Raw genomic sequence first — 26589 nt, 5'->3', positions numbered from 1 at the left:
AGTTGAGATCATGACAATATTTTATTAACAAATGAATATATATAAAACACACACACACACACACACACACACACACATTTTTATATGATGTAATCCAACAGGAAAAGACAATGAGAACAGCAAAGAAGGAAATTAGTATAAAAACTGAAAGCAGTTTTCTAACAATTTCTTTTTCTTAACAATTTGAGTAAAAGGTGTTCAGATTTTTATCCAAATATTTTAGCAAATATCAAGCCGAGGATTCAAAATGATGGCATGTTGATTTTAAAGAGATTTATATCTGTAGATGCAAAGTTGAATCTGACTGGATGAAAGCCAGTTTTTGCTGCATGATCAGTCTGACACATCAGAGTCTTCCTCTTCCTCTTCATCCTGCTGCCCATTTTCCTTTTCGTCAGCATCACTTTCCTGAGCCAGAAAACAAAACTTGATGTGAACAAACTTTTAACAGAAAAAGAACGATTATTTTAAATTAAATTAAATTCTAAATCCTGAACAGGTTTTTATCTGAAAATAAAGTAGCTAATACCTCGTCCTCATTCCCTTCTTCTACCTGAGAAGATTCTTCATCCTCATCATCACTTTCTTGTGAGCGTTGTGAGAGAATCTCTTCACCCTAAAAATACAATCAAAAATCATAAGTATACAATATATAATAGCTGTCTAATCCAAAAATTAGTAAGGAAAGTTTTTAAATTTTCTATTTGTGCTACAGTGGAAATGCAGATCTCTGCTAACTACAGACCTCAAAAACTCATGCTGAGAACTGATTTGAGAAAAAGAATTTGTTGAAATATAACTGAGAATACAATTGTTACTAAAGAACCCATGAACACCTATAAAGTTAAAATTGCAAACATATAGTTTCTAAATATAATAAACATATAGTTTTTAAATGGATGTTGGATTAAAAAAACAAACTTAACAATCTATGTAAAATAGTTCTGAAATGTATTACCCAAAAAATAAATAATGAATTTAACTGAATCAGGAAAATGTGCTACATGAAATAAATCTCTCAGTGAAACGCGCAGTCTCGTGTGCAAAAACAAACAGCATGTGGTGTCAGTGATTCGCCTCTAGAGGCCATACTCGTAATGACAGCCGACCTTCTCAGTCGCTCCAGCAACGGACGCTACCCGGAAATCAGTATGGAAGCAACTATTAATGCCGATTAATCGTCAAAACCAATGAATCGGTCAACCTCAACTTCCAAGCTCTCCTACCATCCCAACCTCTCCTGTCCAGTAAACTACCCAGTGACACTGTTCTACTACCTTCAGTATGCAACTACAAAAAGGCTACACGGGAAACCTAACCCTGTGTATGTGAACTGCTGATTTGGAATCTGAAGAGCCTGTTTACTAGAGGAGGATGTTAGCTAATGTAGCAGTGCCAAAATAACTGTCACTATTTATAAAAACAGCTCTGATAATTCAGAAATTCTTTGCCAGGCTGAATAGATGAATACAGTTTATATGTAGCTAAACTCTGTAAGGAAAATTGCTCAGCATAATAATTCTTCTGCTTTTATATTTGGGATACTGATACTGACCCCCATCCTGACAGTATGTCAGATTCAGGACTGTCAGATTCACCATTTAATGGATAAACCTTGGATTAGCTTAAATGAACAGTGGTGGTTCAGTGCTTATGGTTTTGGGCTATTGATCAAATCCAAAAAGTGCCAAGGTGCCACTTCCATAAGCAAACCCCTTAACCATCACTTGCTCAGGTATATCCTGGTCCAACCATGGCTCGCTTTAGAAATCTTCAGCAAAATGAGCAAATGTAAACAGACATAAATTCTTATCATCAACACAGTTTTATTTTCAAATTGAATCCTATTTTGTTTGGGTGTCAAAATTCTTATACCATAGAGAGACATAAACAGACATTGCTTATTAGTAAGCGTCCCACAGGTTTCACCTTTAGATCTCTGTTCTTCAGGTTGCCTAGCCAGAAAGCCTCCTGGCACTGGTTAAGAGTCAACATTGCCTTTACACGATACACAAAATGCTCAAGGTGCTTTTTCAGGGCTGGCACGTGGTTGGTTAGCGCGGTGTCCTGACGGATCTGAAAACAAAGCAGGTCATCGTTGCAGTTATTGATATCTTGGTCCGGTTTTCCAAAGCATCATAGATGCTATCCAGTGTATAGCTCACAAAAATAATAAATTAACAATGATCTCTTAGCTGGTACACTCATAAAATTCTGTACTTAAACTTGTGTGATTATCTCTCAAATTAGAATGTTTGGAAACTGTACATGTCTGTATATTTATATCTGCGATACTGTGCAATAGTTTCTTATTACCTTAGAGTGGCCACACATGTGATGAAGCTGCCTTGTGCTGAGCTGGAAGGTCTTCAGTAAACTCTGAACATCTTCCTAGAAGAAATCAATCAGATTTCTCAAAACTATGACGCAAATTTGAACATGGCTAAAAAATATATTTAAGGAATCGAGACTGAAGAATAACACTGCTGAAAAAAGCACACATACCTTGTGTTTTTTAAAGCTGAAGTCAAGGAGAGGCATCCCAAGCTTAAGGAAGCACTCGAGGAAAAGCCGACCATACTACAATGAAAACACGGTTCACAGTGTAAACAACGATCATTTCCTGTAACAACTAAACGTTGCATTTCTTCATTTGATCTGCTCACCTTTAAACACACATTGAGCACTGGTCTGCTATCAAAAACCTGAGAATTAAGAAAGAGAAGTGAGACACTTAACATGTGTGCATGCGTCATTAGAGACCTCTACGATTTGAAACATTTCTGGAAAAAATGTGTCTCAGTTATATAACAAAGTTACTAACTTGACAACTAATCAACATTTGGTTAATAGCTAAATAGCAATTGCAGTTATGGGTGTGTTCCGAATGATTTATAAAGAATTTGTTTGCATAAATAATTAAAGTAAAATTGGACAAAATGCATATTGAAACGATTTATTTATTTTTTTTTCAGTTTTTGACCAGGCTAACTCAGCCATGGCAAGTTCGCATGTTCAAGAGACTCCCAGAAGAGTTTTGATTCTTTTCTACTTTTTGTAGTATTTCATTCTTCAGGCATAGCAAATCACCCGTCAAAAGGCTCTGAGGCTCAGTTTTTTTTTCTTATAACATATTTTGGCTCAAAAGCACAAAAAATATACTTCACCAAACTGGCATGAAAACATTACATGTATAATATTGCCTAGGCTCAGGTCCAACAAAGATATTGGATAAGAACTATTTGAACACAAACTAAACATGAACATCACACTTTGGTCCAGTACTCACAACTACCCGATATTTAGTCCTTTTAACTAGAAACACCGTGCACCTTCTTTCCCTGGTGTCTACGTTTTTATAATGTTTAATCTGATTGAATTGTAACTGGCAAATGAATGCAATCAATCATTGTATGGCTCATATAAATGTCATGTGTCTCTGTACCTTGACCATGTTAATGAGAATGTGGAAATCCCGGACAGCCAAGTTCCACAGTAGCAGTTTTTCGCTCTGAACCTGGAGATTAACCACAATAATCATATTGTATTGTGCACATTCCTAGATTCACAATTTGCAAGTGCAAAATGTAAATTACACACACACACACACACACACACACACACCTCTTTGCTGTCTGTCTGTTTCCCAGGAGGTATCTTTCGTACACACTTCTCCAGCTCCGCCATCAAAACCTTATAGTATACCAAGAAAGTCTGCCTGGAAAGTTAAAAAGGGGAAAAAATGGAAGGGAACGACACGGTGGCAGTATGTTTGTAGATGTTTACTCTTACAATAGAAAAAAATCACTCTGAGATTCTGTAGAAATATGTGTAACGGTTTTACCTTCAAACTAAAATCTTATTAGTCTACACACAGCATTATTACAGTAGTTTTCTGTTATCATACAGAATTATGATAAGCATTACTTTAAAAGGGGGCACACTTTCATTACATTCACTGCATTTGACAGACGTCTTTATACAGAGCAACTTATTTTTTATTCAACTAAGCAAATGAGGGTCCAGCAGTAGCAGTAACTTGCAGTCACTTTAACTTGTGAACTTCTGATCTAGCATCTTAACAACTAAGCTAATGCTTCCCTCCATTCTTTATCTCTTACTGTGAGAAATGCTTCATGTTCATCATATATAGTAATAATAATAATAATAATAATAATAATAGCTACTTTTTATCTGCCTCGAAGAATAAAATACTATTTTATATTTAATCTTTCTACCTGTTGAGTGTGCGCCAACTGCGAGAGCTTGAGTCTTTTGAGGCGTTTATCAGCTCTGAGATCCCGTTTTCCGTGATCTCTTCCACTGCTCTCAGCACATCATCAGCGTGTCCTAGATAAACACTAGAAGAAAATAGGAAATAGACAGAAGGGTAAAAAAAAAACAACAAGATTTCAGTCCAGACATGACTAAACTACCAGCATAATAACATGCAAGGAACCTGAGGAGACTCTGGAGTGCATTGCTGTGCTTGTTCCCACGTTCCTTTGCTCCACTTCCTGTCACCCACTCCTGACACAGGAGATGCTTAGCCAGGGATGCTGGAGATTAAGTGGGACATAAGATTAGCTAGAAATTACCAGAAAGTAATCATTTAAACAGACAAAAAAAACAAACAGATGTTTGTTTCATGTTGAAATACTGTGTCCAGGCTGACAGACCGGTGTGTTCTCTGTAGAAGCTGGGGCTGGATCGTGCATACTGACTGAGCACAATGAGCAGCCGTGTCAGGATCAGAGCTGTGTTTAGGCTGGGCAGGGTGCTCCGGAAATTCAGCAGGTATTCGAAACTGTGTCTAAATACACAGACACCTTAATGAAGCCATTTAGTGGTTTGTATAATAGTTGAGCACATTTAAATAAAAATGACTTATGTACCATCACTGCATTAAACATGACTTGAAAAAGATTGAGGTGATTCTTTTTTTCTCTTTTCTTTCCAGAAACAGAACTGCTCACTTTATAAGCTGCTCCAAGGTTAGGTCTGCATCTTTCTCCTTCAGTCGACTGGCTAGCCCGCCCAGAGCACGCTTTAACAGTGGCCGCTGTTCTGGATGGGAGAATCCAGACCTGTGAAACACATCAAAAGCACACGAAGTCGAAAGATGCAAATTTAAGAAACATCCATTGGCCAGCATACTATTTCATATATTTCAAATCTGACCTTCGATTTAAAGATATCCAGAAATGACTTGTGCAATTTAAACGTCTTTCATTTACATGGTTTCACTTTGGTTAATGGCTGCCTGCATTACCCACAGTGCAGTGTGACTACCTTGCTGGTTCAGTCTGAATTCATCTCTACCTAACATGATTGATTTCACTTTGACTGTGCACTCTACTTAAACAGACAATGTTCCAAAACAATGCAATGTTTTATCGTCGTCTTGTCATTTGGTAGATCAGTAGCGGGCCGAGTCAGGTTTTTGCTGGAACTGCAATTAAAATAGCTGTGCTGCATTCCGGAGTCTAGCATTTGTGGTCTCCACAACTTCTAGTTTTAATGGTTGATTCATAGGAGATTATACATTGCTGGAAAAAAAGGTAAATGGCTGCTATACTTTAAAACTGAGGTCATCCATTTTCGGAGGTGGGAAGTGATGAAGTACAAATACTTCATTACTGTACTTAAGTAGATCTTTCTGGTATCAGTACATTACTTCACTATTTATTTAACTTTTTACTGTCACTCATTAAATTTTTTTACACAAACATCTGTACTTTCTACTTCTTACACTTTTAAACCAGGCTCATTACTTTAGTTGTAATCTTTTTGGCGACATGATCAACATTTTTCTCTTCTTACTGCCCGTTGTTTTCAGCACATCTACATATTTCTTGTCATTGTGTGGCTTTTTCAATCTACCACTGGTGTATCATTTCCTGGCTCTCACACCACAGAAGTAGGCTAGTTTACAAAGCCTACAAACAATGAGCAGGCAGAACGGAACAAGAAGTATGGCTGACATGAATGAGACAGAGGGAGACAGCAATGTAAACATGACTGAGAGCTGAGAAATTCTTGATCACCATCATCTTTTCTCTGCTTGTGTTGTATATGGTGGTTGTTCAGCCTGCATACATTCATTAGGTAACAAAATTAGAAACTCTTTTGCATTAATATATTAATACGATGTGAGGTCCAGTTACCAACGTGACACTAAAACAGGTAGTAGTAATGGCTACTTTTTACTTAAGTACAGGTCAGAAACTTCTTTAGCTTGAGTAAATAAGTATATTCAGTAATTCAACTTTTACCAGAGTCTTTTAAAAAATGAGTATCTGTACTTCTGCTTTAGTGAAGGATGTGTGTACTTTTGCCACCTCTGTCCATTTATTCTTATGGCATAATATTTGCAATTTTGTCAATTGTCCCCTCCTTGGCAACAGTGTGGCTCAATACTTCTAACTTTTCATGTGCATAATAACCACCAGGACTGCTAGCCACAGAACAAACAATCAATGTGTTTCAGTATGCAGTTTTCTTTTAAAGCCTAAAAACCATCCATCTGTAAACTGATTGTGGCTCTGTATTTCTCACCAGCTAAATGCTGTATGTAAGACCTGCAGCAGGAGATGATAAGCTGAACTCATAAGCTGCTGTACATTCATATCCACACCTAATGCATCCACCACTCCTTGGTTTTCACTCAGGAAAGTCTGTTGGAACATGCACACACACATACAAAAATATTAATTATCATATACACATTGAAAACAACAACAGCTAAAGCATTTATTTTAAATGCTATAATCTTTATATGTTTAAAGCGTGCCTGGAAGTGGTTGTGGCAGTTCTCAAGGTGTGTACACAACGTCTCTAGCAGCTCGACAAAGCAAGTGGCGACATCTTTGGGGCTTTTCTGCTGCAGGTGTGAGAATCCCAGTGCCTTGTCGGCCTTCAACTGCACAGCACAGACATAGAAGTTATCACATTGTACCTACAGGTCAATAGTTTGTTCTTGATGCTCAACTATATAAAATTGTTTATTTTAAGAGTGTGTTAAAAATGGAGGAAAGGTGGAACATTGCTTCAGCTTGTGATGTAGAAAAGAGTTATATACTAAAGACTAGGGGTGTAGCGGTTCACGTGTCCGTACTGAAGTTTTTTGTTACAGGGCTTTTAGAGTTCTCGCAGGAACATATTAAGTGGCGGACTGTACGTTTGTTTAGTAGCCGCCACATTTAATATTAATAAACTTAAAAACAAACATGCACAAAAATGCCGGGGGTATAAAAAGAAATTAGTGTGTCACTGAGCACAGTGTAGAGTCCAGTGTCACTGAGGCTACTCAGACCATACCGGAAATAAGATTTGTTTTGCGCATGCTTGAAAACGCTAAAGAATCCACAGTGCTAGCGTTAGCTGCTAACCAAGAAGTGCCTAGCGGCTGTGGATTCTTTAGAGTTTAATGTCCAGCTTCAAGAATTTCTCTTAAAAGGAGAAAATCCTGAACATTCCACCTACTGAGGGAGTGAATGAATGAAGGATGGAAGGAATGAAGATGTTTGTTAAAGTATGCTGAAATAACTAAAACAGTTAAGGAAATCATATCTTGAGAACATTAAATATTAAATGTAACACACACACACACACACACACACACACACACACACACACACACACTGTATACATCTGTATTACCCAAATCGGGTCTAACATATGTAAACTATGCAATTCAAATTTTCCTTTGATTAAATTTTATTTAATCAATTTAATTTGTGCCAATTTAATTGATTACACAATGTAATCAATTTAATAAAAAAGAACTGTATTGCAGTCATTATATTTATTCTATTTTATTTTATAAAATATTATTTTTATATATTGTTTAACCAAACAACATTGTTTTAAAAATGTAAACCGTTGATGCTCACAAATGTTAATAATACTCGACTGCGTTAATAAAAAACGACAAGCAATTTTATGTTTTGCATTTCTTCTCCGTAACCGTACCGAAATCTACCCAAACCATGACTTAAAATCCGAGGTACGTACCGAACCGTGTGTTTTGCGTACGTTACACCCCCGACTAATGACCTTTTTGTATGTTTGCCTACTTTAAAAAATGGGACTTTCTTGGCTGGAGCAGCAGTCAGACTGAAATCCAGTTTACGCCACATGTCCTCCAACAGAAACACCAACTCAGCAGGACCCAGCTGTACCTCCTCTCGTACCTGCCACAACAGCCATCAAGACTTTATTTTATCATCCATCCTTTACCCTTACTGTTCATAAAGTACTGCTTAACTATGTCATGGCAAACAGAACGAGACAGAGGTTTCGCTGACCTTGCTATGGAGCTCGGTGTCCAGCACTGATCTCGAGAGCAGGCCACACTGCAAAACGTTCAGAACCTCCAGGTCCATTTCCCTAAAATACGGCCGGTATGAGGACAAACTCACTCCTGCTTTGGCCTCCTTCTCCGGGTGGTCCTGTCACAACAAACGCATTCTCAAAGTCAAATGTGTCCATCAATAAATAACTGGGTTGTTAATAACATGCTGACAAAAATCCTAGACTGTTAAATTTTTTGCTTCATTGCTAGTCCTTACAGACAAAAACTCAATCCTAAGTAAATAAAGCCGTAGCATTTCCAAGCAGATTCAAGTTAGAGGAGAATGAAAAAAATTAATAAATAAACATCACATTAAGAATATGACTCAGTGACTGGAGAATTATTTAAGTTAATAATAACGAATCTTCAGATTATCAATGGTTAAGATATAAGATCATAAGAATAAGGGCATCTGCCAACTGCCATAAATGTAAATATGCATGTATGATTGTTATAGTACATTTTCATTTCCAACTTTTTATTGAGGTAGATAAGTTCCCCGTTTCATCCATTTCAACCATGGTCTTTGTGTGTGTTGTAACAGTGGTATTGTTTATTTGCCTGTGCCTGAAGTTCATCAGCCTCAGCAGCCTCCTCCAATTGTGAGCCTTCTGTCGAAGTGTTCTTACTAGTCGACGCTTTCCTCTTCTTTCCTGTAGACTCTACAAAAAATAAATAAATAAATAAATAATAATAATAATAATAATAATAATACACACTCACACTGGCACTATAAAAAAATCTAACTACGGTGGATATAAAAGTCAACACACTCCTATTAACATTGCAGATGTTGGTAATGTGATATAGCACCAAACACAATTAAAGTGAGAACCAAATACGCAAAGAGACAAGAGCAGAAAAAGACCATTGCAAACTCTATTACAATGTCGCATGTGACTTTACCAGTTTATTGAAACGCATATTTAACAGTAATCATAATACAGCTGACATTTCAACCTATTTTCATTTTTACTTGAAGCTTTATACATCATTTTTATCCAAGGTGTGATTTTATCACATATGAGAGCATTGAGTATTACATATAATCTGGCTCCTAAACCCGGGCACCTAGGCCTCTTAAATCTTTACCTTTCTTTGCTTTCTTGGTTGGAGCAACAGATGGCGCTGGAGCCAAAACCTCCGTACTATCAGTGTCAAAATTAGCCGGAGGAGGAGTGAATCCCGGGCTGACTGAAACATACATATCCATAAACATTTAAGAGTTGTACAACTTCCAATCAAACGCATGTTCATTAATCCGCCATAATTCTGGTTTACAACCTGCCAAACATGTCTCCAACAGCGTCTGCAGGTAAGTGATGTTCTGAAGACGAGTAATAACCTTCATCTTCATCTCAGGGTCTTTCAGCTTGCAAAACGCATTTACTACCTAAAAACACACAAACACACACTAAGTCTAACTTTCTGTCATTTCTGAAGTCGGTGTTGTTACCCTAGCAACCCTTTAACGAGAGACAAGTATAATCAAATAGATTACAGAGCGGATTTGTATAAAACACTTGTTAATTCTTGGATAAAAATGGGTGCACTGACCTCTCTGAACCAGTTGATGGTGCAGAAGAGCAAAGAGCAGAGAAACTCTCGCTCTGCCTTAGACAAACTTTCTATCTTCTCTATCACCTCCATGTTAGTCAGGATGAGAGGACAGCCTGCACCAATACAAACAACACAAATAATTACTTACAACTTTTGTACTATAAACTAAATACACGCCATAAGAATGCTAATATCAGCTCTCTGATATTTTTTTTCTATTGATAAAGAGCCTTCAGCAAGCTTATACATATCCCTTTACAGCAGTTTACAGCAGTGTTGGACAGTAACAAAGTAAATGTAATTCGTTACTGTGCTTAAGTAGTTTTTTCGCGTATCTGGACATTACCTGGACATTTCCTTTTACAGGGACTTTTACTTTCACGTTACAAAATCTTTACTACAGTTACACATTTACTTACAAAGATCGTAATTTTTACTCAGCTACATTTTAAGAAATCAGTCGTTCCTTTTTATTTATGAGCGAATAAAAAAACGCGCAGCGAGCTACCAATCAGGGTCGAGGGCACGCTTTGTTTCAAACTTGTTTTGATTCCTACTTGGTGGTATCTACTCATCACCAACATAAAGTTTAGCGTCAGTTCAACAGCAAGCAGATTTATTTGGGAGGAATAAATGATAGAAGAAATTTCTAACTTGCCACAGCACCCGTGGCTTTATTTGCAAGATGTTTTTGAAGTAACTGACGTTTTTGAAGTAGTTGAAAAAAATATTTTAAATCAGTGTTGGACTCATTAATATCATTCTTTTAATAGATCGGTGTGCTTAGAGTAATATTGGAGTCTTTTCACATCAACTGAGTCGATTAAGCAAAGAGTCTTGGGACAAAATGATAATAGAAACATTATAGCCATAATAAATCATAGTACTTTGGATAATTTTGTCTTCAAAGTACATTTGAAGACAAATACTTTTGTACTTTTAGTCAAGTGAAAGTTTAATTGGAGCATTTATACTTTTACTGGGGTAATATTTTACCTACTGTATCTCTACTTTTACTCAAGTACATGGTTCATGTACTTTGTCCCCTACTGGTTAATAAACTTGACTGTGTATAAGAACAATTATGCCAAACAATATAACAGCTATAAGAAACATAACAGGCGTGTGTGAGGTGTTGGAGAAAGTGAGGACAACTGTATCAATTAAAGGCATTTCTAAGATTGAAGAGTTATTTAGACAAAGGCTGGAAATACTCTGAATACTAGAGACAGACTAGAGTTAATATGTGAAGATAACTATTCAGAGAAATTATTAAGATATTAATAATGTATTAGATGGAGTGCATTTGCCTTGCAACTGGAACTACAGTGACAGATTTGCTGTTATATAAAGACTAAACACCTCCTGACCAAATAGCTTTGAGTATTCAACAGTAATTTATGATATTAATAACACGCACTACTGTTATATTAAATGAAATATAATTAGTGTTCTATTGTTTTTGTGGCAGTTATTAAAAAAGAAAAAATATATGAAAATCCTATAGTGGCAAACACCAGGTAAATGGAGCATTTCAGTAATACATTTTGCAGTAACATATGTCCGGTGATTGGTTTATTCTGATCATTAAATCATTTCTTTTTTCTCCACTATCGTCCTTCAACTTGGTGACTCTGGACCAAGCTAGAAGTGCCAAGAATGAATGCCACAAGAATTGCGCATCTAGTTCAATTGCATTTGCTAAAGGAGTAATGATTTACTGATCATTTGAACAAGCAATGACGCAATGCTCTCAGTAAGACAACACTGTATTATTTTGTCGTGAGTCCATGTCTACTTCCTCCTGTTACAAAAAGGCCATTGTTCTCTGGCTGCGACAGACTAAGGATCGAGTGTCAGAGTTAGAAAATATCAGCAATGTGTACAGTCAACTTGTGGCTGCTCAGTTGTATAAATTACATGAATAAAAGTCGCTCTGGAACGGTGTTTCTGCCAAACGCTGTAAATGTAAATGTACATTAATCATAATGTTCATTGGCTAATGTTAGTAATATCTAACTGCATATATTTGCTGATAAAGGAAGATGAATTTGTGCTCTGGCTCTATTCCCAAGGTCAAATTACAGATCTGTGGGTCTGTAAGAATATTTGAGTCCCTTGAGGGTCTATGTGGATGGTGATGTGAGAGTGTATTTGGGTTGAGTCTGACCTAGAAGAGCATCGATCTCCTCCAGGTCACCTTGGTGTTGCTCCTCCTCGCACAGCCTCAAAAGTCTGAAGAACGAGGACAGACACAGAGGAGAAACATGTCTGGGAAAGAAGAGAAGAAGGAAAAGGAAAGGAAAGCATATTAGTGAGCCCTCTATTTTTATTAAACATTATGGGAAAGATAATGTGTTGCTGCTATAAAATAGCCAAGAAATTTACATGTTTTAATACATGCTAGTACAAAATAGAACACAGTGTCTGTTCTGACCTGCCGTCTCTGTTGCTGTCTGTTTTGTGCAGTAGATCCTTAGCCATTAGGGGCAGCAGGTTAATGGCTATTCCTCCCTGACTCTCATCTTCATCCAGATTGTACATGACTGAGGCAGTGAATGGAAAAGTTCTGCAATACACAAAGGCAAGAACATTAGCAACAACAGGAATATTTTGTATGACAGGTAAAAGCATCTCCTATAACAGTGAAGTTTCAATTATAATTACAGGGAGCAATCTGTATCAAGTGCTTGTTCTTGTACTTCAAAATATTGATAGCTAAAAAATATCACAGTCAAAAGTTCATATAGGGACCCCCTGCCACAAAACATCTCGTCACTGCTGACTTTACGGAGCAAAAAATATCCTACTATTTGATCATCTGGGCTGATATACATGCTAAACAATTCAATAAAAAATCTATTTTCTTCCCTTTCAATTTTTCTTTTTTTTAAAAATGTGTGTTTGCACCACTGCTTCAGAATGTGCTACACAATAACGCAAGATTTGGGTAACACAAAGTTGTACATGTTTATGAAGTGCATTAAGGAGCCATTGTGTGTAAGATGTCACACGTAAAATTGTTTTTTATATTATATATTCTTTTTATATCACTATTAGAAATAACTGTGCGATACTGTATTTTGTGTAACTTTTTTGTGTAAATTGTCAAACTGTCAGTTTTTCATTTCATCAAATAGTTTCACAACTACCATTCCAGTGTACACAACCAATTCTGTACACAACACTGTATTGAGTGAGGCCCCCACCCTGGTATCTCTGGTCCAAGGTCCACAACAAAGTCCTCCTGGAAATCCTCCAGCACACTCTTGCCGATCCACGCCTGCCAGAGGACAGAGCAGAGCAAAGTCCAGGTACTAAGAATACATTCAGTGGCAAAAAAAAATGGGCAAAATGGCAACTGTTTATTGGTTTAGCAACAAATCGCTGGGCAGAAAATTAGCAGGAATTCAACAAATGAACTAAGAGCTCCTGTGCCAACTGTTTGGGGAGAAACTAACAAAATATCCTTTTTTTTTGTGTGTGTGAAATGTGTACATAAGGTACAATCATAATAATTATGTAAAATTAATTCACACCAAACTAACACTTGCCTGTGTGGTGTGTTGGTGTTTTTTCTTAAAAGATTAAACATTATTTGTTTATCTGCCTCGCTTGATGTGGCCTATTAAGGGCCTGATAACAAACTCATAATACGAGATCTACATTATTTGTTTAATTCTTGCTCATTTACTGGAATAATATAACTAAAACCTTAATATTTTGCTATTTGGGGATGGCCCACGTTTCTGCCAAGGAGTATACAGGTTTATACACTGCTTATGCATTATATTGCAGTATCTGTGATGCTCTGACCCACCTAGTGCATGTGCATGTATGCTTTTCGTACACACATACTAAAGTTATCATCTAACTCTAAAATTGTACATAAGGGTCTTTAAACTTCTTCGTATGCAGTGCATAAAAAGTGAGAAATGAGAATCAACACAAAATGTCCTGCTGATGAAAAGAGACACACACCTGCACCAGTGGGTCCAGTCTGTGGTTGTGCAGAAGGTTGGCCAGTTCGTCATAATACAGTGCGGAGGCCTCGGCTGAGCCTTCACTGCACGAGCGCACCAACTCCAGAAGCGTAGTCACCTTGCCAAACACACATCGCTATAAGTAACCACACAAACATAAGCATAAACACGCATTCAGTGTTAAGTATTGCTTACCTGTCGCTGTGTGTCTTTAGGCAGTGTACCTCCCTGAGAGCCCTCTGATCGGTCCCTGCAACACATGATAAAACATGTGAACGAATAGATCTGATATATAAAAGCAAACATTTCTAACCATTTAAGCATCGTCAGGGGAAAAATAGCTTCAAAACTGTGAGAGGAAACCAAAAAGGGTAGAGATCATAGTTACATGTAAAATTCAGCTCAAATGGCTTTTATATGAACAATGAAATTCCTTTGTATTTTCTGAACATACCATTTCACATTTAGTTCCAATATACTGTTATAATAACCTCCACCTGTACAACAGATTGTGTAGTGCGAGTGTGGACATTTGTACATTTTAGTGATAAGGGTGTTATCTGATATAGATCAGAGCTCAATAGCAGGTCACTCAAGATGTAAACTGTATCTGGACACGGACATTGTTAGGCTGGAACAAGCATAGGCCTTCTAGTTCAAGTGAAGGGAAAATTGCAAGCAACCGCATCCAAAGACCACCTTTACAATTGTCTCCTACTTTGTGGTAACATTTGTGGAAGAACCACATTAAACTAGGAAAGTCAGTGTGTCCCGAAGTGTTCGTACCTACATTTTCCTTTACATGGCTTTTGGTTCGGTATACATGTGCAATCCTTTTTACATGCGGAACATAGTTCAAATCCGAGTTCCTTCATTATCGTAGTAAGTGGTGGACCACGTTTGTTTAGTTTTTGCCTTGCACTTTGAGCGAATTTCTTTGGAAAACATACAGAACAATTACAGGGGTGTAAAAAGAAACTAGAGTTAGCGCAGTGTCATATATCATGTTTACCTTCGTGCTGCCATACTGGCCACCATCATAACAGCGCCGATGATCCCAATACGTTTGTATTTAGGCACTGTACTGGACAGCTGCTTTCGGATCACTATGTGCATGTCATCCTGCAGACAATAAGATTCATTTTGTATTTCTTTTGAATTTGCAATATACGATTCAAAGACACATTAAATCAAAAATACAGCTTTTATCAACAAAGCTCTCAGAACTAGACCGGCGTAGTTCATTGTATGTTTTTTGGAAAAGCAGATTTGATGTGTAGTTTTTTTACAGGGAATATTCCAGTTTTTTTTGTCCCTGCTCAATCAATGTAAAACCGACTACAATCATAACCTGTTCACAAATTCCTCCCTGAAAAAGTAAAAAGTTCTTCTTTGAAAGAAATTCATTATACAGTCAAAAATGGAGCTTATTTTTACAGCACATACTTTTTCTGCACATTTTAAAAATGAAAGTAAATTGTTGAAGTTCTAGTTTGGGGTAATAACACATCTCAGGGATGCAGATAAGAGAATTAAAGATTAATAGAAACACACCTGAATATGGCTGCCATGCTGGTCTTGTCCGAATGCCAAACAGCTGAGCACATGGAAGAGACGCCGGATTTGCTGAGGACTCAAGTTGTCCATGTAGTCCAGAATTCCCTGCACCGCAAAACCGCAGGACACAAAGTTTCAGCCGCTTTGGATGCACACAGTTAATTTAAGTTTTTTGAGTCTTGTTTAATGGCACGTCACTGTTCATGCTCCAAAAAAATATATAAATATAGTAGCAGCTTTTATGAATATGGTAGTGTATTCATTCACATATACCATATACATAAATAAATAGCCTACGAGTTTATAAATCAGTAGCTCAGGTGACTGGGACAAGTAGATCTCAATCTTCTTGCCTTTACTCATATCAGTGCAGCTCTGCTTAATGTTGTATTCACAGGCTTCAGGAATAACTGACAGCCTGATTCATCATGGCCACATGTTTACTGTTCAGTGCTAAATTAGGTTGCTTGTTGAATCTGCATGCAGAAAGCTGTGTTTATGTGTGTGTGTGTGTGTGTGTGTGTGTGTGTGTTTATGTGTGTGTGTGTGTGTGTGTGTGTGTGTGTGTGTGTGAGACCATAACATTGTGTGTACAAACATAACATTGAGCATGCTAATAACCGGTTTTGTTTTGCTTCATTTTTAAATTCCTCTCCCAGGGAAAAATGGGGGGAAAAAAGGAATAAAAGTCTGGGTCAGTTATGTTCTACAGTCCGAGTAAATCATGTAACAACAACCATGTTACCCCAGAGAAAAACAGCAATTATCTCATAGTTATCAAATAGGCTTTAACCTATTTAATGATTAAAGTATGATATGGCACTGTAATTGTTTTTAATATGATGATTATTCAGCTTACATTTATTGCACTCCGTCAGACTACTTCACTTGACATTTATATTTAAAAAAATCTAACAACAGATATCAGACAGATTTTATAATGACCATCAGCTCAAATATTCATGAAAAGTGAATTTCCGTATTCACCGGTCTTGCTCGCCATTTTACCTGATATTATACGCAAAACACCATCAGGACATTTAAATACAGAAAACGATCCATTTCTCTAATTCTAGGCACTTGTCCTACCACCCTCACATACTGTACCTCTTCCTTTTGTGCAAGGCAAACTGCTTTACACAAAATCTATTATTATTATTTTTTATTCTTATTATTATGTGTCTTGCTGTTATTTTGTGTCCTGGTAGCTTCACTTACCAATCAAATTCGTTGTGTCTATAAGCACACTTGTTCAGTGGTGAATCAGAAGGAGCTTTATTGCCAAGTAAAACACCTACTCCTTTGTTTGAAACTGGCAGTGTGTGTGTCTGTGACTCGTACCTTAATAAAAACAGCGTATTGGGCCATCTCTGTGGGCTTCTGGGATACCAATTCACACAGCAGCTCCAGAGCCACGTCCACCTCTCCACTCACACCACTGCACACGTGTGTGACCAGGGAGCCCACCACTTCCTAAAATAAAAAAATATATATCATACTATGTATTTCAATCATTCATTCATTTGTTTGTTCATTCATTTATTCAACTAAATCTATGCTTTATTTACAGAGTCATAGTGGATCTAAAGCCTGACCTGGAAACACAGTGTGATGTAGAAATTAGGGCTGAAACGATTCCTCAAGTAACTCAAGTAATCCGAATACAAAAAAAGCAAATAATCTGCCTTGATGCTTTATTTAGTCCATTTAACTACACACAGAGCACTGCGTTTCCCTAGGGACCATTATTACTGACGCACCACCCGCTAAAACTCTAGAGGAATGCTCTGGACAGGGAACACAAAATATGCTGCAGAATGAAAAATAGAGGAATGGGGGGGGGGGGAACAGCGAGGGGTGAGAAGACAATGTTTCCAAAGTTTGGGATCATTTTTTACGTTTTTTTTATATATATATATATATATATATATATATATATATATATATATTGGTTTTATTTATATACAGTGGAACCCGGTTATCTCGCCCTCGGTTACCTCGACAACCCTATTAAGTCGACGTTTTTGAAGTGGAACCGCCAAATTCTCGCTTTTTCTAAGCATTTTTATCGGTTATGTCGACTTTATTATGTCGCCGAACCCTAATATCTCGAGCACAAGGGGGGAAAAATTTGCCATTTAACGTCGGTTATCTCGATGCAGCCGCAGAAGAACTCGCGGAAGTGGCGGAAAAATCAAACCTTACAGCTGCTACAGGTGTTGTATTGTATACTGGTGAATCTCTGCTTAGTTAGTGCACATATGCCTTTTGTTGTTACATTTTATGCGATGAACTGGAGGCGAAAGTAGAAGCGCGGCGCTGAACAGCACACGGGAGAACGTGAGATGAGTAGCAAAAGCATAGAAGGATACGCATGCGCGATAACAACGACCGCCGTGAACCAACATATACCAACAATAACGGACAGTGAGAGTGTGGAAGTTTAAATAGGAGCTGGTGATGATGCTAAACGAGCACCATATGTGCGCGATTAAAGCCGGGAGCTTCAGAGAAAGCGGCCGAGAAAACACCTGACACGCTGAAGGGGGCCGAAGGGGGCGTGGCAGGTGGATTCATGACAGATAAACATGTACTGTATGTATTTTTATAGCATGCCTTCATCAAACAAATCGCGGCAACGCTGTTGTGTAAAAAACCCCTTCAAAAACACGTGCATGCACATTCTCATTTATTAACGCACATCATGTACATAAAGAAATTTCAAGCACGTTAATATACTGCTGCCATTTTGATTTTCGTTTATCTCGATCATCGGTTACCTCGATGCTTTTTGGCGACCCCCCTAGGACATCGACATAACCGGGTTCCAGTGTATTTGTATTTGCATTTTGATGTAATATGGCAATTCAATAAATGGGTTTAGTTTTTACAGATATTTTTTTTGCAATTTCAGCAATAAAAATTTTAATTTCCCTAAAAAAAGGAACAAAATGACTTGTACATTTTAAGGGACTCGTCTTATTTTCTCTTGTATATTTGGTATTGCTCTTTAATAAAGCAAAAGTACTTCTTATCTAATTACTTGATTAATCGGTAGAATACTCGAATACTAAAATAATCGATAGCCGCAACCCTGATACCCCCTAGATAAGACAAGCACCATGCACACACACACACACACACACACACACATTACCATAACAAGTAATGTTTTTTAAGTATAGGTCTAATCTTTTAGCAGTTATCACAAGGAATTAATTTGCAGGAAACAAAAGTCATAGGAATGTGTTATGAGTTGCGATCACCCGTGTTACCGTACCTGTTGGCAATAGGAGTCGAAAGCAGTGAAGGCCTGTTTGTAAATGTGTCCTCCAAACGGCACAACGCAGCAGTCTGTAGAACGCAACAGCCCCTGCGCCAAGGACAGGATGCTTGGAAAATATCCACGCATCACCTATACAAACACACGAGAACGCATACTACGATACCTATACGTTCATAATGATCCCATACAATAGAAACACACATGCAGAATGAAACAACACACAGGCATGCATAAAGTAAAAATGCAAGCTGACCTGAGAGTAATCCCTAAAAGTTTTATTCAGCAGGGCTTCGTGAATGAGGCCGCCTCGCACTTTAGCCTTCAGCACTTTCTCTGCCCCACGTCGACTCTGGTTAGCGTTAGTGGAGTGGAGAATCAGCAAAACCAACAAGTCAACCACCTGAAACACCAAAATAAATAACAGGGTAAATAAAACCAGATTATAATGTAATAAAAATGATAAGAAGAAAAATCCTATAAGAAACTCTATACCTTATGATCTTCAGGCTCAGTGACACTCTCTATTGCCTAAAATGAAAATAAAAGCATTGCTGTGTGACTGTTGCATCACATATATAAGATTCACAATATAGCCACTCTGAGTCTGTTTACCTTGAGCCAGGCTTCAGAGATGGTCTTTTGAAAGCGCACAGCTGACTTAATGACTTCCAGGACCAGAGCCACGCTGTCCTTACTGCTGCATGCAGGTACACTGGGGGTCCTAGATAGATAGGAGATGATATATTGAAGTATTTGAACATTGAGAGACCAAGTTGTAACGCTTTATACAACTAGCTATGTATATACATTTATATGTGTGGCATGTTTTATTCCTCTTATACCACAGCAATTTGCCTACACTATATTATTACTTATTAAAGAAGTGCAAATCTTGTATTTTATCTGTGTGTTTACGTCAAATGTTGTGGACGTTCCTTGAAACAAGCCGGTGCCTGTTTTCACTTACATTATAACAATAAAGAAATCGTTCTTTCACCGGTCTCTGTTTCTGCTCTCGAAGTTAACAAGATAATAAAATTTCAGTTTGTCATTTACACTGCAAAAAAATGACCTAGAAAATGTTACCTAGTTAAAATATTGTGAAAATAGTGTAATTGATTTAGCATTTCCTATTAAAGAATTACAATACACCAAATTCCAAGCCATGGTTTACAATTTAAGCTAAAAAAATTATCTGCCAATAAAATAAGACGAATCACAGAATAGTAACATACGTCTTAAAACAGGGTTAAGATTATATTCGGTTTTTATTTTATTTATTTCGTGTCAAAAGAAATAAATGCATTTGACTAGATCCGAGGCATTATAAGTAGCGAAGATGTTTTTTTTAGCGTAGAAAATCAAGTGACCTCAAACCAATCAGAATGTAAAATACGTAATGCTGTAGATTCAAAAATGATTCTTGTATATTAAGGATCAAAAACATTTTATTAGTGAATAAAGAATTTTGTGCTGTACTGCAAATCATAAGCACTTCTGGTTTCATGTGTGTCTTTTTCCAGGAGGTGATTTGCCAATAACACAGACTGGATGTTAGTCAGCATACATATAAAGCAATAAATAATAACACTAACAGCATGAAGCATGAGTGGGTCTATTAACTCAGAGGACTAGAATTTCAGAAAGATCCCTGTGTTCAGTTAAAAGAAAGTACAAGGCAAAAAGCCTCACAAGCCCTGAGAGCGTAGGAGTTGTGCATATTCCAGCGAGCTCAAGTGATAAATTCCTTCTCACCCTCTGTTCATTTTGCTCTTTTCAAGGCTCTGAGAAGCCTGTAGCGCTGACGACAACACACACTGCTCCAACTCAAGCTTCTTTCGTAAATCACACACCACCTACACACAGGTAAACACAAACACACACAGTGTAGGACATTGCTTAGTTCTGTAGATTGATTTTCAGGCCATGAACGAGCAAACCAGTATCATGATTTATTTGTCCAGACTTCAAATCACTTCTGTAAGTTGCTCTGCATCTGCGAAATGCCATGATTGGACGTAAACGTGTTTACATACACAGGTACTTCCTGCGCATATTAAAATTCAAATAAAGTGTTGTAGTGGAAAATGATAGCCACTTAATTAACCATGCTTTGGGAGCTCTGACCTCATTAGCATCAGAAGCAGAGATGGAGTGTAAGATGAACTTCACTACCACGGGGAGATCCTCCAGCTGCACTGCGCCAACTGTCGCCATGACAGCACCCCGAACCTGAGACACAACAAAACAGAGACAGAAAGGAGGACAAGTAAGGAAGTTCATTTCTATGGTACCGAATATGTAAAGTATATTGACCAGCTTGTTCTATTCCAACGATTACTGTCAAATTTACATTTTAAAACAGCACACTCCATACTCAAACACCATTTTAAACCAATTTTAATTAATTAAATAGAAAGAAAAGGATGTAACAAACGTGAATTTTAAAACTGATTCAAGTATTCGCATAAAACGTAACTACTTGTGAATCTAACTTCTCTGGATCGTCTTTGTAAAGTTTCTACATTTTGACTGGAGGTCACTTGTGGCAAGTCTAATAGATTGGACATGATTTTGTAAGACACACACCTTCCTATATTAGGTCTAGTCTTCTTTCGGCTGTTCCTGTTAGAGGTCACCACACCGGATCATCTGTCTCTATACCACTCTGCCTATTTTAAACCGACTACCTGCATGTCTTCCCTCACCACATCCATAAACCTCCTTCTTGGCCTTCCTCTTTTCCTTCTTCCTGGTGGCTCCATCCTCAGCATTCTCCTACCGATATACCCCATGTCCCTCCTCTGCACATGTCCAAACCATCTCAATCTCGCCTCCCTCACCTTGTCTCCAAAATGTCCTACATGCGCTGTCCCTCTAATAAACTCATTTCTAATCCTGTCCATCCCAAAGAAATATATGGTGTAGTCTAACAGCTATAAATTTATAATCAAAGCAAAATCCAAACCATTAGGGTCAAAGTTACTGGCTGCAGAGCTCAAAGACAGAATTGTATTAAGGTACATTTCAGGGTAAGGCAACAAAAATATTAATGTTGCATTGAAGGTTCCCAAGAGCACACAACAGAGTAACTGGTGGAGTTTCTAAGAGAAATGACCAAGAGTGTGAAACTGAACAATAAATGTGAATAAAATATTATCTGATTTAAAGACGATTCCGTTAGGTTTCCATGGGAGCATTAAATCATCACTTTATCGCCAGCCGGACATACTGCGTTCTAGAAAAAGTATTGTACAGATATGTGTTCGCAGTAAGCGGGTGGGTACCTCAGACAGTAATGCAGAGCTGAGGTTAAGGCTGGACATGGCATCCAGGATGGGTACAGTCAGCTGGGTGTTCTCCTGGAGTAAGGCACTGAACAGAGAGTGGGAAGTACCTCAGAGTCACACGATCCTAACAACACTCCTTATCATTATGAGATCAACCTAAACACATGTCAGCTCGTTTTAAATGATAGTCGAAGTAACAACAATCCAGAAAGGACTAATAATGCTCAACGTCTAGACAAAACATGGATTTATACTGTAAGATTTGGGTTAACCATGGGCTTTGCTAAATTAGAAGGCATACTTGAGGTCCCTGGCCATGTCTCCATGTTGTGAATCCTCCAGTATTTCAGGTAAACTGGAAATGATGTCACGCTGGATCTCAACAGGAGCTACAGACACGAGCTGCATTAGCTTACTGCCTAAATCCTGCACACACACACACACAGACACACAAACAGCATATGTGAAACACACGATGAATGTAATTACAGCTGGCCAAAGGCAATGCTATACACAACACAAAATACATTTTCAGTCATTTATTCTCTTTAATCTCTTTTTGTGGTTATTTTCAAGCGTGCCTTAAATTTAAACACAACTAACATCCAGTTTAATTTGTGGGAAGTAGAAGGCATCTCTAACTCAAAAAGCATCTCTAACTAAAAGATGTCCAAAACCATGATTATCTTTTAAACAATACCCTATCCTGACCTGCTGGGGGGGCCGGCACCAGCAACGGTGTAAGTACCGGTGACTACCACCTGCTGACCTCCGGCTCGATAGTAGTATCACCCAGCCATGTGTTCCTTTACTCATTTCCTACACTTCATTTACATTTAAAGGCTAAATCCTTTTTCACATAACATTTTTGGACAGAATTTGTTCTGCGTTCTTTTTGACTGCGATGAACCCAAAGTACTTCATGTATTTTGCCACTGCTACGCCGTTATAAACGTCTTCTTCATTACGATCGTCGTTGTCCTCATCATTTTTTCTTACAATTGTATTCTCAAAACTTCCCAATAAGACACGGTAATCACATCATTATATTACAAAGCAAAACAATGCATTTAGGCTTTCTGCCATTTCTTCAAGAAGTTTCTGAAAAGTTTTCTGCGATATAAATACAGACTTCAAAAACAGTAATATCATATTGAATAATATTCAATTACATGCATTAATACCAACCAATTATTATATGGGGCATGAGTTTGGAGTGAACCTGTACAAATATTTACAGATCAGCACTACAGATATTTTATATACCCTGCAATCAACAACTTGATCAAGCCACTTCAGCTGATTAATGATGAGGTGTGGAATATTCAGACCATCCTCTCCGACACTGAAACACACAACCAACAATTATCACCGGTGAAGCGATATGCTATTGGTCTGTATCAGCCAGACTGCACAGAACATTTATTTGCATCTCAGTTAATAAGGCCAATCGAGAATAATCGAAAATAATACACGCATGCAAAAAAAATAAGAACATATCCCAGCTAGATATTGTACAAATGCTTACCCCTCAAACATGAACTCTGGAAGCTTCTCAAACAAAGTGTTGATGACCTGAGTCTACAAAATAAAGCAGTTGTTCTTTATTAACTGGAGTATGATCGGGGTTTTTAACACAATGCAGAAGTGTCATTAAAACGTAGAGAAAGTTTGTGACACAATTAAAGATCTAGGGGTTACCATTCAGAGCAGAGTTCAGATAGTCAAAAGTAAAGAATTTTGATGCCCAGGATGTCGCATCTTTTCCACAGAGACGTTCTCATAATGTTCATAAACAGTATCTCAGCTAATAATGGCATATTGCACGAATCATATCTGATATGCAAATTAAAACAATTTAAATAACTTTGGGACAGCTGGAAAAGCAGAAAGGTTTTTCTAAATTAAACTTGGTGACTCTGTGGTTGAGTTGCAGGGTCACTGATCAGAAAGTCAGGATTCAACCAGGACTAATGCCAAGATGTCACAGTTGGGTTTAACTCAAAACTCCTGAACCCTGATGCCACATCATTGCTGACCCTGTACTCTGATCTCGGCTACATATCAAGCTATGATTTATTTAAAAAAAAAAAAAAAAAAAATGCATCAATTCAAGTACACTCACATTTTATAGGAATTTCTTGGACATTAAAAAGCATAAATCTACTTCGAAAATAAAGCTTTAAGAATCTAAATGTTAAGTGGTCTAAAAAAAATTGAGTAACAAGATTGTCTTTTCTTGCCTGCAGCATCTCAATACCCAGAAGCATTCGCACCAGACTCTCTTGAAACGAGCTTGAACTGTTGGGGCAGAAACACACAAACATGTAAACACCTGTGACTACATCAGCACTATGTTACTTACAGCACAACCCTCTAAACAATGTCCCCATATTGCTTTTCAGTATCTACCTGGTGTCTCCCTCGCTTGCACAACGTGGCACACATGGAAGCAGGCAGTTCCTAAATATCTCAGGTTCTTCGATGTGTGACTCCAAGCCAGATATAAACTCCTGAATGACCTGCCAGAGGATTGAAAGCACTGATACATCAATACGCAATTCCAATTCAATTAAACCATACAGAATATAGAAAGTCTCTGATCACTCACATTGGGATATCTGGGATTTTTTCTTAGATGCTGCTGTAGTCTTTTCTGAAACACAACTTGGTCCACGGCTATTTAAAAATGAGAAAAAGTACATGATCGGACTCAAATGTGCTTCATCTTGCATATTAAATTATTAAATAAATATCCTATGGAATGCAAGATGCACTATTAGCTTTTTGAAGAAAAAAAAGTGTGAGAGACTGATTAGTAGTTAGAGCTGGATGCCTGCAGCCAAATGTTAAAAGCTGTAGAGGAAGTAGATGCTAATCCTCAGTAGATCCTGATATTAAGAGTAATCTTTATCTCTGGAAACATCTTACCTATCTCATTGGCTTCGTTGCCTTGTCTCATTATGACACCCGATTCCCGCAGCATGTGACCAAAAAAAGAATCAGGTACGCCAGCAGATTTGGCTGGACGTCCAGTTGACTTGCTTTTCTTTGCTTCTAAATAAATACAACAGATTGGTGTTTGTTCATTCTGAGATCAAGCACCAAAACAAAAGTTTTTGTTATAAAGTTAGTGTAACATTTTGTAACTTACTGGGAACATCCTGTAAGGTTGGAGCTTCATCTACTGAAACGAGCGATGCTCTTTTCTTTTTCCGCATCATCCTCAGCCACTGTTGGATTGTACAGAACACAATCCAGGTTGAAAACGTGTTTATGTGAGCGGCAGTATTATCATGGTTTAATGATATGTACATTCGTATGATGAACAAAAGTATCTATATATTTATCTAGAAGACGGATAAGATTGCTGAAGACGCTTATTGCTGAAGACGCTGACAGAAGAGGAGTTTAAGATGTCTTTACAGTGTAAAGTGGCGCTTATGTGGCATCTCTCTGTTCTTTTTTTTCGATATTTTGTATCTTTTAATGCCAAAAATAGGAATTCTGAAAACCTTTGTTTCGGTTTAACAACAGTATGTAAACATTTACTTTTCTCTGAATCCTGACATATACTATAAAGCCAAAAGTTTGTAGACACCTCACAATCATATCCATAAGTGTGACATCCCATTCCAGATGCAGTCCCACTTTGCTATTAGAATAACCTCCAATCTAGTGGAAAGCTTTTGCACGTTCAGATGGGTTACAGTGACAGGATTTCGCAAACCATGTCTTAATGGAGCTCGCATTGTGATGCTGGAACAGATTTGGGCACCTTGTAAACATCTAGTAAACAGGAAGAATTATTTCTACCACATAAATACAGACATCCTATACAGATGAAGCGTACTGTATATGGGTATGATCATCAGATATCCATCATCTCTAAGAACATACTAAATTCCAGAATAATCATGTCTCCTTAATCATAATAAACATCTTCTAAATCCCAAATGAACCCATAAACACCAACTAAAATTCCTCATAAAAGATTAATCTCAAATACATACATTCGACCTGATAATCATTGTCGATGTAGATGTAGATATCTGGGGTGCTTTCTAGAATAGCTGCCATTATAAATCTGCTAGTTCTCAAACACTCAAACACACACACACACACACACACAGAGAGTAAACTCAACTCAACCGTCGGCTTTCACACTCAACACACACTCACTCTTGTACTCATAACTACGTAGTTACTTACATTCAAAGCTCAATGTATAACAACTCAAAAAGCTTTTTGTTCTGGATTCTTCTTCTAGATGAACCCAAGACACACTCGAGGTGTAGCAGTGAAGATTCCCGCGCCTACGTTTCGTAAATCCGTAAGGAACCATCGTTCATTTTTTAAACCAAATTAAAAACGTATATAACACAAATCTTGGTTATACTTTTATTCAGTTCAAATTGTCTGCATTATTTGTGATTATATGTATAATAATGTTAATGAATATATGCATGTGTTTGAATATAATATACGCGCATTCATTTAAGGACAGATTATAATTTTCCGAAATATTTTGAGATGATCCCTAACACTCGTGGGCGT

At 37.6% G+C, this 26589-nt stretch overlaps 2 protein-coding genes across 3 annotated transcripts in view; one reads left to right on the top strand and one right to left on the bottom strand.

Moving 5' to 3' along the window:
* The window catches only part of LOC310715102 (craniofacial development protein 2-like), a 367511-nt gene that overhangs the window by 59314 nt on the left and 281608 nt on the right, over positions 1-26589 (top strand). The window lies entirely within an intron of this gene.
* fancd2 (FA complementation group D2) lies at positions 3-26368 on the bottom strand. 2 transcript variants are annotated; one of them, XM_083570527.1, is made up of 44 exons: positions 26245-26368; positions 25187-25265; positions 24964-25089; positions 24644-24711; positions 24445-24554; positions 24276-24333; positions 23561-23613; positions 23299-23377; positions 22334-22458; positions 22030-22117; positions 20870-20974; positions 20498-20598; positions 19355-19463; positions 19235-19270; positions 18996-19142; positions 18737-18871; positions 16798-16929; positions 15454-15561; positions 14912-15021; positions 14095-14149; positions 13898-14017; positions 13126-13199; positions 12354-12485; positions 12087-12187; positions 9914-10029; positions 9641-9749; positions 9449-9550; positions 8918-9018; positions 8310-8453; positions 8079-8195; positions 6794-6922; positions 6559-6677; positions 4977-5087; positions 4680-4813; positions 4460-4559; positions 4239-4361; positions 3625-3718; positions 3446-3517; positions 2667-2705; positions 2506-2580; positions 2317-2391; positions 1930-2076; positions 530-616; positions 3-408 (listed from the first exon to the last, which is right to left on the bottom strand). In XM_083570527.1, the coding sequence occupies exons 2-44, from the start codon at positions 25254-25256 to the stop codon at positions 334-336; spliced, it is 4311 nt and encodes a 1436-aa protein (XP_083426653.1). In that variant the 5' UTR covers positions 25257-25265; positions 26245-26368; the 3' UTR covers positions 3-333. The 2 variants fall into 2 exon arrangements, with proteins under 2 accessions (XP_083426653.1, XP_083426654.1); XM_083570528.1 differs by having other exon boundaries at positions 24964-25086.

The sequence above is a fragment of the Silurus aristotelis genome (genome assembly GCF_946808225.1).
Source record: "Silurus aristotelis genome assembly, chromosome: 2".
Lineage (NCBI taxonomy): Eukaryota > Metazoa > Chordata > Actinopteri > Siluriformes > Siluridae > Silurus > Silurus aristotelis.
This window is presented reverse-complemented; position numbering and strand designations above follow the sequence as displayed.